At 34.4% G+C, this 13,321-nt stretch overlaps 2 protein-coding genes across 2 annotated transcripts; one reads left to right on the top strand and one right to left on the bottom strand.

Annotated features, from left to right (window-relative positions):
- Positions 1-481: 481 nt before the first annotated feature.
- LOC117322020 (TM2 domain-containing protein CG10795-like) lies at positions 482-1,379 on the bottom strand. Its single transcript, XM_033876720.1, has one exon. The coding sequence runs from the start codon at positions 1,204-1,206 to the stop codon at positions 634-636; it is 573 nt and encodes a 190-aa protein (XP_033732611.1). The 5' UTR covers positions 1,207-1,379; the 3' UTR covers positions 482-633.
- A 4,209-nt stretch (positions 1,380-5,588) lies between these two features.
- On the top strand, positions 5,589-13,279 carry LOC117322019 (deoxynucleotidyltransferase terminal-interacting protein 2-like). The gene is made up of 6 exons (XM_033876719.1): positions 5,589-5,879; positions 10,165-10,303; positions 10,762-10,857; positions 11,381-11,545; positions 12,468-12,577; positions 12,834-13,279. Exons 1-6 carry the CDS (start codon positions 5,677-5,679, stop codon positions 12,928-12,930), a joined length of 810 nt encoding a protein of 269 aa, XP_033732610.1. The 5' UTR covers positions 5,589-5,676; the 3' UTR covers positions 12,931-13,279.
- The last annotated feature ends 42 nt before the right edge of the window (positions 13,280-13,321 follow it).

The raw sequence follows: 13,321 nt of genomic DNA, 5'->3' as shown, positions 1-13,321 counted from the left end.
GCGATTTGAATTGAGATTTTTGATCAGAAAAAAATGGCTGTTAGGCGGCCATCTTTGATGTTTGTTACAAGACTTCCTTGTTATACAATGTATAGATATTTCATAAGGTGAAATGCATATTCAGAATATTTATAGAAATTCAGCAGCTAATGCCAGCTATAATACATGTTTGCTGAGTTTATCACCCAGGAACAAGCATGGTCATTTTGAGACAGGGTCTCCTTGCAAATTGCAGTAGCTGGTGATTACCTCACTAACAACATACGAGAGACCTGTTGCGTGCCATCTAGAGCAAATATTGCCCAAGGACATAACTACGACAACACAGACTAGCCCCTTTCTCAACTTTCTGAGAAACACAAGCAGAAATGGGCGTTAGGAGTATTGAACCACACATCTTGGATCTTCATCTAACGTTAGCTAGGTGGATGGCATTCTGAGGTATGATCACAGCCCCACATAAATGAGAACAAAAAATGGATATGTGAAACTATTTATTACAAACTTTCTATTGACTTGCTATCAAGCCAAAATCATTCATTAAGATGATCATTTGTTTTGGATTTCCAGAAAATAATGATATGCATTAGGAGTTAAACTGAGCAGTGTTGAAATTGTGAATTTCCATTCAACTTAAGAATCGGGGGGCTTAACAAATGTGAATTTGTCCATGATAATCTTTGTTAAACCAGCCCCATAGTAGTCAATGACATAGTCTGATCCATCAGATGGAGTAACTACTTGTGTAGCAATCAATATAATGTCCACAAGCTGTCCAAGGAAGAAAAATCCAAGTGTTGAAAATTTTAGTAAACCAATAGCAGGATATCCGAGATAGAATCTGTCGATCCCAAACATTCCAAGAAAAATAGATAATAACAAAGAGGTCTCAAAAGAGTAGCCATTGGTCCATCTGCAAGGAATTTCTTTTAAGAATCCAACAATTGTTCCATTGTAAGTCATAGCTTGTCCATCTAATCCGATACAATTTATCTCTTCAGCTGGCATACACGGAACAAGGACCGTTCTGTTTTCTCTGCATCCCTTTGCACTTTGTGTGTCTATATCTATTTCAGGTTCTCTGCATGTGTACTGACCAAGAAGCAGAGTTTCACATCGCAGTGTTGTGGCCTTACTTCCTGTCACTAGTATTTGAAGCAGATACACAAGGAGGAAAACAGGAGGCGTAACAGTTCCTAATTTCATATTTGAGTCATTCAATCACCATAAAACTGTTATTTATAAAGTTTTGCAACACTGACCCATTCATTCGGCACAAATATACCTTCTAGTGTATCTGACAGCGACGTCTATTTTCCGTCTCCATCGAGCCATTTCCAAAATAAACAGGAAGTGCTAATTGGGTTATGTCCCATGATCTTTCGGCACGACGAATTACCCAAATCTACCCAAATCTACCCAAATCCACCCAAATCTACCCAAATCTACCCAAATCTACCATTATATTCCACACAAATCAATATATATTACATCAATAACGTATCAAAACGATGTTTTTGACATTTTTTAATAATTATTACGTACGGTCTTTGTCGATTGGTTTAAGAATCAAAATTAAGTAGGGGTTACCTCCCTTTTAAGAACTTTACTAAATACTATTGAACCTATAGATCTTGACCTCCGTACTTGGATGGACATCTATTGAAGCATACATAGATATAAAAAAAACTATTGTTTCTAGGTAGGTTGTGTAGAATGAAAAGAAGTAATTTAACCAGTAACATTTTTATTTTAAGATGTTTTTTGTATGAAACAAATGAATGTGTTCAAAATGGTTATATACCAGATATGTTAAAAAGTATCAATTATTTGTATTCTTAAAACTGTCACTAGATGATGGTACATTTCCTAACCAAGAATATTTGAAAAAATTGTTTCCTAACCAAGAATATTGGAAAAAAATTGTTTCCTAACCAAGAATATTGGAAAAAAATTGTTTATGTGTGCAATCGTATCTATTTCTGATATTTAATTTATTTCATTTTTGCATTAATTGTCAGAATATATGTTAGTTCACATTTTACTGGGAGGCTATATGGCTTATTCATTGGAAACAGATATACTAGAACAGTTCAATACAATATCTCATATAAAGTATATGCTTGACCTGTACGATGATCATCATATTCAAATCTAGTTCTTCAAAATAATCTATAATTTTGCTCATTTTCAAACTTAAACTAATAATCATACCATTTATGTTTACCAAGTGTATTATCATATTGCCATGCATTTTCTGTAACATATATGTGTTTTGAACATTGTTTTGTTATTATGTCATGCTCTTCATTTTGGAGGATAATAATAATATAACTTTACTAAATACTATGGAACCTATAAAACTTTACTAAATACTATTGAACCTATACAATATATTTATATGGATGTAATTGCGATAATATAGTTCATTTTCGGAAATAAATATATATTTTTTTTCTAAAGGAAATCAAATGGAATTTTCAATAATTGGTTAAAGGTTTTGTTGTAAAAATAAATATCACTAGATTTTGCGTAAATTCGAGGCGTGCTTGGCACTTTTTTAAAAATATTGTTGGCCCTAATAAGGGCCATTTGTGTTGGTCCTGAAAAGGACCGTTTTGGATGGCCCTGAAAAGGGCCGTTTGGTGTCTTCAGCAGCTGGCCAGTAATCTTCTTATTCTAGATGCGTACTTCTTCATTCGCGTATTGGTGTTTGGAGTATCTGTGGTGGCGAGATGGACTTTATCCGTGTGGTAATCTTGTGGGTATTTTATGTCTTTTAATGTGACGAAGTTGTTACCATATTTCTTCTGTAGAAGTTGGTTTATTCTTTTTCGTTGCCGGTCAAATGACATCTTTGTGAGGCCTGGACATTTCTTGGCGCTGGGCTCCCTCGTCAGAATTTCTGCAATGTATACATTTCGTATGCCAGACGCGATGAACTGGTCAATTAATTGAGCTATGTTGTTGAAGATCTCTTTGGGGGATGAATCTGCCGCTATTTCATTTCCTCCGATGTGGATGAATGCCGTGTCGACATTGCATTCTAATGCTCTCTGGAGTAATGCGCTGTATATTTTAAATGTAAATGTCACTGAATACATATCTTGTAGAAACTGTCTTTATAACTGAAATTGTCTACTTATATATGTGTCCCGTAAAACGTATATTTTAAATGTAAATGTCACTAAATACATATCTTGTAGAAACTGTCTTTATAACTGAAATTGTCTACTTATATATGTGTCCCGTAAAACGTATATTTTAAATGTAAATGTCACTAAATACATATCTTGTAGAAACTGTCTTTATAACTGAAATTGTCTACTTGTATATTAGCCCGAGTTTTCTCTGGCCCTGTTACCATGTCTGGTGTAGGGCCAGAGCGCACTACTATATGAAAACGTGGAATTATCCGACACCGTTTGGTGTCGCTAAGAATTTGGTGAAATACAATAAAATCGGGTGTGACATAACACCTACCTTACATATATGGATAAATGAGATATCTATTTACCCCAAAACACCCCTTTAGTCCCACTTAGGTGTTTTATTTCGTCTGTATAGACCCTCGTTGTACACTAGCCAAAATTTCATACTTGACTCGGCGCCATATTGCTAACCATGTAGGTCGCGGTCGGCCTAATTACCCTAATCAGTGCGCGATGGAGCGAAAAGAAAAAAAATACAACATTTATTTTTATATATTTTACCGCTTATAATTCATAAATAATGAATTTTTAAATTGGATATAACAGGTTTTGGGAAATAATAAGCTTAGTTTTCTTATTTTAAACAATGTAAGACGAAAAACACAATAAATGATACGTGGTCTTTTCGGTCCATTGCGTTCCGATTCGGGTGGTTAGTCGTACTGTCACTTACAAAATGGCGGGTCAGCAGTACGAAATTTTGACTAGCGTAAAGCGAGGGTCTATACGGGCGGAATAAACCACCTAGATTGGACTAAATGGGTGTTCCAGGGTAAATAGATATCTCATTTATCCATATATGTAAGGTAGGTGTTATGTCACACCCGATTTTATTGTATATCCACCAAATTCTTAGCGACACCAAACGGTGTCGGATAATTCCACGTTTTCATATAGTAGTGCGCTCTGGCCCTACACCAGACATGGTAACAGGGCCAGAGAAAACTCGGGCTACTTGTATATGTGTCCCGTAAATACATATCTTGTAGAAACTGTCTTTATATGTGTCCCGTAAAACGTATATTTTTTTCTCTAAATGTCACTAAATACATATCTTGTAGAAACTGTCTTTATAATGTCTACTTATATATGTGTCCCGTAAAACGTATATTTTAAATGTAAATGTCACTGAATACATATCTTGTAGAAACTGTCTTTATAATGTCTACTTATATATGTTTTAATTACTTATAAATTTTGCATTTTTTTCATTTTAGTGGTAAATACAAATAAGTAGTCAATTTCAGACTCGTCACCTCGTCAGGTGCACTTTGCTTAAAGTGAGAACTGAAATATGTCTACTGTCAATGACAGTATTGTATTTGTACATTTTAGAGCGTGTATGTTTTTTATATATATATATATATGCATTGTATTTGTATCTAACATGGTTTTTATATATGTGGAATAGATTATGAGATTTACTTTTTATACGTATATAAGCTATTGTGGTAGTGCATCCAAAACAATATCAGCTTATTCTAATGAAAGATATATATAGAGTCTGTAGAGAGTTTCTATCAAGAACATATTTCAGTTTCCTCAGTGTACCTAAACGTATGAAAGTTTCAATGTGGTCAACCAAGTCAAAACTAGAGGACAAGTATACACCAAGATGTTTATGAGATGTCACATTGGATACGACTGTATTGTTCATAAAAATTATTGAAATGTACCGATTAAATACATAGTAATTTTATGAATGTTGGTAAAAAATTATATGTGTATGTAACAATTGGATTTTAACATTTTTTAACATTCAACAGACGTTTATATTTACATGTAGGCTTTGCTTAGAATTATAGAAGACTTTTGTCTAAGAATTATTTCGTAGAAATCTACTATTTTTATACATCGACTTCACGAATTGCTTGTTATATAATCAATATTCTACGTAATAAATTGTCTTTAAATTAACCAGGTCTTTGTTGTTCCTTGACATTATATGCATAAGGGGAGATAACCGCTACTGAAGTTAGAGTGTTTGTGTACATTATATCGATTCATGGTGCTTTACGCGACAATGATGCACTAAAAATTGATTTAACAAGTTCACGTTCCCAAATTATCAGCTGTAAGTATGATTTTGTTTGATTTACATAGTAGATTAAGGTAGATTTGGGTGGATTTGGGTAGATTTGGGTGGATTTGGGTAGATTTGGGTAGATTTGGGTAATTCGTCGCGCCCTGATCTTTCGTATTTATATATTACTCCGCTGAAAACCTAAATTTATCCACTATTTTTATAAAGGTAACTAACGTTTCACGTGATATTATCATTACCTACACCTGATCGTTATTTGTATAGTCTAGAATCATTGCAGATGATATGAAATCCATCGGATTCAAGAACTATATTTTCATATTAGGGAAGTAAATGCGCGACGTCCTTTGGTCCAAGTAATCAAACGTTAAGAAACACGTGTGTTATATCATTTAGTTTGTTGATATTTGTGTTTTAGTAATGGAATCTTCCGAAGAATCATCAGATAGTGAAATCGAAGAATCATCAGATAATGAAATCGAAGAATCATCAGATAGCGAAATGGAAGATCTGGTTGTTAGAGCATTGGACAAAATCAAAAGTAACGTTACCAAGACAAAATCTGACAATTCAGTAAAGAAAACTAGCAAAGGGACCAGCATGGACCGAGCTAGCAATAACCGGTAATATGCTTTTATAAACATTCAATCCAAGTTTGTAGCATATTTATAGCAATTTCTTGGCTGAAATATCGACAGATTATTATTTTAGTATTTGGATCTCTATTTAACAAATTCATTTAGGTTGTCCATGTTACTATGCTGGGTGTGCCTAATGAGTGTCCTGTGAGAGTTTTTCACGCCCCGCAATTCGTTAAGTGATATTTTTAAATATTTTTTTCTGTATCATACAGATGAACATCGAACCCATTAACATGCGAAATTTGACTTTGATTGGACGTGTGCATATTATGCATTTTTAACGACATAGTTACGGTGCAGTGCACATGCGAGTGTCCTGTGAGGTTTTCGCACGCCCCGTAATTCATTAAACGATATTTCAACATTATTTTTTCTGTATCATACAGATGAATATTAAACCTAATAACATGCAAAATTTGACTTTGATTGGACGGGTGCATAACATGCAAATGTAACGGCGAAGACGAAGTAACGGTGCCATAAAACTGTGAGTGTCCTGCGAGGAATGTGACCTGTGAGGAATGAGTGTCCTGTGAGTGTTTTTGCACGCCCCGCAATTCATTAAATGATATTTTAGAATTATTTTTTCTGTATCATACAGATGAATATCTAACCTATTTACATGAATATCTAACCTATTTACATGTAAAATTTGACTGTGATATAACGAGTGCATACTATACAAATGTACCGGCGAACACGAAGTTACGGTGCCATAAACATACAAATGTCCTGTGAGGAATGAGTGTCCTGTGATTGTTTTTGCATGCCCCGCAACTCATTAAATGATATTTTAGAATTATTTTTTCTGTATCATACAAATGCACATTGAGCCTGTTACCATTGTCAATCACAAATATCTTTGCAGTGGTTTGATTCATATGGATGATTTGAAGACACTAACACGTCAAGGTACCCGAGGTTGGCACGGCGCCACAGGACACTCCATGGGTGGTACATGTGTATTACCATCGGTAATGGGGCGTGCGAACAAATCGATCAGCACGTAACTTTGTCGTAAAAAATGCATCATAAGCACATGTCCAATCGAAGTCAAATTTGGCATGGTTATGGGTTAGATGTTCATCTGTATGAAACAGAAAAAAATATTTAAAAATATCACTTAACGAATTGCGGGGCGTGTAAAATCTCTCACAGGACACTCATTCCTCACAGGACACTCACGTGTGTAGTGCACCGTAACTTCGCCGATAGATTTGCATATATTTGCATTATATGCCCTTGTCCAATCATAGTCAAATTTTGCATGCTAATATGTTCTATGTTCATCTGTATGCTAGAGAAAAAATGATTTTAAAATGTCTTTTAATGAATCGCGGGGCGTGAAAAAACTCTCACAGGACACTCATTCCTCACAGGACGCTCACATGTGTAATGCATCGTAACTTTGCCGGTACATTAGCATAATATGCACTCGTTCAATCAAAGTCAAATTTGGCAAATTAATCGGTTAGATGTTCATCTGTATGATACAGAAAAAATTATTTGAAAATGTCACTTAACGAATTGCGGGGCGTGAAAAAACCTCACAGGACACTCGCATGTGCGCTGCACCGTAACTTTGTCGTAAAAAATGCATAATATGCACACGTCCAATCCAAGTCAAATTTGGCATGGTAATGGGTTCGACGTTCATCTGTATGATACAGAAAAAATTATTTTAAAATATTACTAAACGAATTGCGGGGCGTGAAAAAACTCCCACAGGACACTCATTCCCCACAGGACACTCATTAGGTGGACCGACTATGCTAAGTTATCATTTGAAGTATGGTTAGTATATTTCGTTCCTGGTGGAACCGCCAAACACGTACTGTAGGCCTATATGAGCTGCTTATGTTGTTTTTATTCAAATCGCCCTGCGTCCGTGGTCCGTCGTCCCTCCGTCCGTCCGTCCGTAAACAATTCTTGTTATCGCTAATCCTCCGAAAGTACTGAAGGGATCTTTCTCAAATTTCATATGTGGGTTCCCCTTGGTGCCTAGTTATGCATATTACATTTTGAGACCAATCGGACAACAACATGGCAGACAGGCATCCATCTTGGATTTTGATAATTGAAGTTTGTTATCGCTATTTCTGAGAAAGTACTGAAGGGATCTTTCTCAAATTTCATATGTAGGCTCCCCTTGGTGCTTAGTTATGCATATTGCATTTTGAGACCAATCGGAAAACAACATGGCTGACAAGCAGCCATCTTGGATTTTGATAGTTGAAGTTTGTTATCGCTATTTTTCAGAAAGTACTGAAGGGATCTTTCTCAAATTTCATATGTAGGTTCCACTTGGTGTCTAGTTATGCATATTGCATTTTAAGACCAATCAGAAAACAACATGGCCGACAGGCAGCCATCTTGGATTTTGATAATTGAAGTTTGTTATCGCTATTTCTGAGAAAGTACTGAAGGGATCTTTCTCAGATTTCATATGTAGGCTCCCCTTGGTACTTAGTTATGCATATTGCATTTTGAGACCAATCCAAAGACAACATGGCCGACAGGCAGCCATCTTGGATTTTGATAATTGAAGTTTGTTATCGCTATTTTTCAGAAAGTACTGAAGGGATCTTTCTCAAATTTCATATGTAGGTTCCACTTGGTGCTTAGTTATGCATATTGCATTTTGAGACCAATCAGAAAACAACATGGCCGACAGGCAGCCATCTTGGATTTTGATAATTGAAGTTTGTTATCGCTATTTCTGAGAAAGTACTGAAGGGATCTTTCTGAAATTTCATATGTAGGCTCCCCTTGGTGCCTAGTTATGCATATTGCATTTTGAGACCAATCGGAAAACAACATGGCTGACAAGCAGCCATCTTGGATTTTGATAGTTGAAGTTTGTTATCGCTATTTTTCAGAAAGTACTGAAGGGATCTTTCTCAAATTTCATATGTAGGTTCCACTTGGTGTCTTGTTATGCATATTGCATTTTAAGACCAATCGGAAAACAACATGGCCGACAGGCAGCCATCTTGGATTTTGATAATTGAAGTTTGTTATCGCTATTTCTGAGAAAGTACTGAAGGGATCTTTCTCAGATTTCATATGTAGGCTCCCCTTGGTACTTAGTTATGCATATTGCATGTTGAGACCAATCGGAAGACAACATGGCCGACAGGCAGCCATCTTGGATTTTGATAATTGAAGTTTGTTATCGCTATTTCTGAGAAAGTACTGAAGGGATCTTTCTCAAATTTCATATGTAGATTCCCCTTGGTGCCTAGTTATGCATATTGCATTTTGAGACCAATCGGAAAACAACATGGCCGACAGGCAGCCATCTTGGATTTTGACAATTGAAGATTGTTATTGCTATTTCTGAGAAAGTACTGAAGGGATCTTTCTCAAATTTCATATGTAGGTTCCCCTTGGTGCCTAGTTATGCATATTGCATTTTGAGACCTATCGGCGGAAAACAACATGGCCGACAGGCAGCCATCTTGGATTTTGACAATTGAAGTTTGTTATCGCTATTTCTCAGAAATTGATGAAGGGATCTTTCTGAAATTTCATTTGTAGGTTGCCCTCTGTGCCTAGTTATGCATATAAGATTTTGAGACCAGTCAGAAAACAACCTGCCCGACAGGCAGCCATCTTGTATTTTGACAATTGAAGTTTGTTATCGCTATTTTACAGAAGGTACTGAAGGGATCTTCCTGAAATTTCATATGTAGGTTCCCCTTGGTCCCTGGTGTTGCATTTTGGGACCAATCCGAAAACAACAGACAGCCATTATCGCCAAATCTTAAATTTTATATATAGGTTACCCTTGTTTGAAAAGTACTAGAGGGCTGTTTCTGAATTTACACAGATTAGTAATTAAGACTTAGAGGAAGGAAAAAGTAGAGAAAAGATCAATCTGACATGGAACCTTTAAAGATCATTCAATGGTGGGTGCCAAGATCCCTCTGGGATCTCTTGTTGTTTGTTTGTTTCTGGAACACTTCAAAAATGATAAACATTGTTTATGGAGAATCTAATCGTATTTATCATGTACCTCATCAGAAAATACATTATATTTACAAACCCATATAATTAGCGTAAAAATGATATATTGATTGATTCTGCGGCCAATATTGCAGCAAAATGATAAGGATAACTAAATAATAATTTCTTCAATAGTTTTATTTTTGAGGTATAAAAATGAAGAAATGAAATAATCCTCAAGGAATATATTCAATAATACTGTACATATTTCAAATATTCTTTATCGGTGGTTGTTTATAACGTTTCCATCTTATTTCAGGGTTACATTATCATCGAAAATACAGAGTAATGTGAATCTACATGATACCTATTTAAAGAAACCAACACATTCAACAGTAAAGCAGACAAAGGAATCCACCATTCAGAATTTAATAAAAGGATCAGACAAAGACAGTGAAGTGAGTATCTGACCAGAAATTGCATCAAAGACATATACAATTTACAATAGATCACTGCCATTTTGGAATCCATTAGTTCTTTTTGTGCTGTGTTATAAACAAATTTATATGTTAAATTTATTTATTTTACAACTACAAAACAAGTTTTATTTCAACTTATATTAATCACTCTTGTTGGCCTGGATGGAAGTATGCAAGTTCTTTTTGTGGGTTGTTGTTAAAGACAGATTACTAAAAGGTGGAGATATGAGAAACTGGGAAAAGGCAAAAAAAAAAATCTTTAAAAAAAATAAACAAAAAAGAGTACTTGGTAAATGTCAGTATGAACGAGAACTATATTGTTCTGAAACATGTATACTTGTCTGTGTAAATGTTTTGTAATGTTGTTTCTGTTATGGCTATTCAATGGACCATTCATTCCCTTTTACAATGTATAAAAAAGTGTTATTTCTTTTTAGATAATGAAAAAAAGTGTTCTGCAGCCAGATATAGAAAAGAAATATGCATTACCACCGTATCAGGAAAGTTTACAAAAGCTCAAGAAACAAAGGAAGGTAGGATTTCCTATTAATCAGCAACTTTATTGTAGAAAACAGGTGTTCTTCAACTTGTCAACTCCAATAATTGTTTTAATTTTAGTAGACAATTAAGAAAAGGTGTCACATTTTTGAAGTCCTAGATTCAAGTTTTCCATATATGTACAAGATCAATTAAAATAGTTTTATGTTTTTATAAGATAAATCTATATGTAACCCTGGTAAATGATAGCCATAATATACTGCTCGGCTAGAGAGATCTTCTCTTCAGCTCGATCGGTGAGTGTAAGACTAGTAAGCCAAAGGTCACGGGTTCAATCCCTAGCGTAGGCAGTGATTTGAATTTAAATAAATCCTGTGCTCTGTTACATCTAGTTCAAATGATTTTTTGTACATGTGTAATGTGATAAATCTGATTGAAATGATTTTATGTAATGTGATAAATCTTATTTCTAATTTTGATCAGTGACACCATAATTTTAATCAGTGACACTATATAGTTATTTTATTCTCTTTAATTCTTGATGAACTTCTTTCACAGAAAGATAAACAGATGACTAAAGGAAAAGGTTGGTTCGACATGAAGGCACCGGAGATGACAGAGGAGACAAAGAATGATCTGACTGTTCTACAGATGAGACGAGCTCTTGACCCAAAAAGATTTTACAAGAATAATGATATTAAAGCTCTCCCAAAGTTCTTTCAGGTTAGATATACACTTGTGTTTACATTGTCTCTTAATAAATGATTATTTGTTTATGTGACTAAGATCAAATATTATTTTCTTCAAAGTCTTATGAATGAATTGTTGTATTGTCTCCACTTACCACTACCTGTACATCATGTAACACTGTAGTACTATGTAAGCTGTACCCTGAGGACAGCCTACCTAGTAGGCCGAAACATGTCGGCAACCAGCATTCCTTTTCAATACAACATTTAGATACCTGGATTCAGGAGTTGGCACTCTTCTTTTTATTTTGTTATTTACCTGGATTGCTTAAGAGGCCTCTGTATCTACTATGGATCCTCCTGGAACCAAGTGATGAAACAAAGCATCTTTTTGAACTCTGTGGGACGTTGGTTATTGGAGAATTTCCCCTTAGGATTTTATTTTGTTGTGATATACATGTATATAAAGAGATATATTTTACTGACATATTGAAAAATAACATTGTCAAGACATTTCCATCACAATTTGCATATCTGTTACATAAATTTTCTCAACAAAATAAGACAAAAACATGTTTTAGTATTCCATTTCAAATAAATTAATGTTTATAAAAATCTAATTTCAAAAATTATCACAAAAAAGTCAACATCATGATCAATCATCAAAGATGAGTTTATTCAATAATACAAGAATTGACATGGTGAAACGTGATCCTGAATGTAGTTGATATTGCCATTTACTGCCTTTCTGTCTAGCAGTTCCTGTCTACAGTCTCAAAATTTTTCAATGGTAAAAGTTGGCTTTATTTACATGGCCATCATTTGACTTTTATTGTGATGAAATTAACTGTATGCATTTATGAAATGTGCTTAAGTGTTCAGAAATTTGTGTTAGTTTTAACTTCTCTATTGATGAATTGTAGTATATACATGGTTTTGATTTATTCTAATTACAGTTTGGAAAAGTTATCGAGAGTCCGGTAGATTTCTACCATTCGAGGATTCCAAAGAAACAGAGAAAGTCCACCATGGTGGATGAATTATTAGCGGATGCAGAATTCAGAACGTAAGAATATAATTCTATCTGACTGTCTCTCAATTAACTTTGCATATGGCTTATACAGTATAAAGTGTTAAAATAATCCAAGCGAACAGATAAACAATGAATAATGATTATTTACACTGTCATTTCAACAATATGAATGACATCAAAGTTGATCTGAAGCATGTAATAATGTGTTTGAAATTAGTTATAAAAAGTTTGGCTAAATATTCCATTGTTTATTTTGTTGAATACTGAATCGTTTGCTTTTTCTTGTCAGGTACAACAAGAGAAAGTATGTTGAGATACAGGAAGCCAAGCGGAAAGGAGCAGGACCATACAAACACATGAAAAGACTCAAGAACAGAAAACGATAATATATGCTACTTATGTTTATCTTATTAGTACTGGTCGAATTTATATCTACCATATTTATTCATAAATAAGTTCCTGTTCCCAAATAAGCCATTTCTTAAATTTCACAGAATCTTCAATTAACCAAAATGTGGTTTACAGAGATGAAATTATGCATCAAGTGAGGGGGATTGTTTGAGAATAAATATGATATCCTGTTGTAAATGTAAAATAGTAATAATTATGACATGTACATTGTATATTACAAAATGTATTATATGTGGCACTTCAATGTGCTAAATAAAAATACAAAATGTATTATATGTGGCACTTAAATGTGCTAAATAAAATTTCTATGAAATTTTGAATTCATCCTATTTTGATCGACTTATGATATACTATATGTAGAGGACA

This window comes from Pecten maximus, chromosome 2, assembly GCF_902652985.1.
Source record: "Pecten maximus chromosome 2, xPecMax1.1, whole genome shotgun sequence".
NCBI lineage: Eukaryota > Metazoa > Mollusca > Bivalvia > Pectinida > Pectinidae > Pecten > Pecten maximus.
This window is presented reverse-complemented; position numbering and strand designations above follow the sequence as displayed.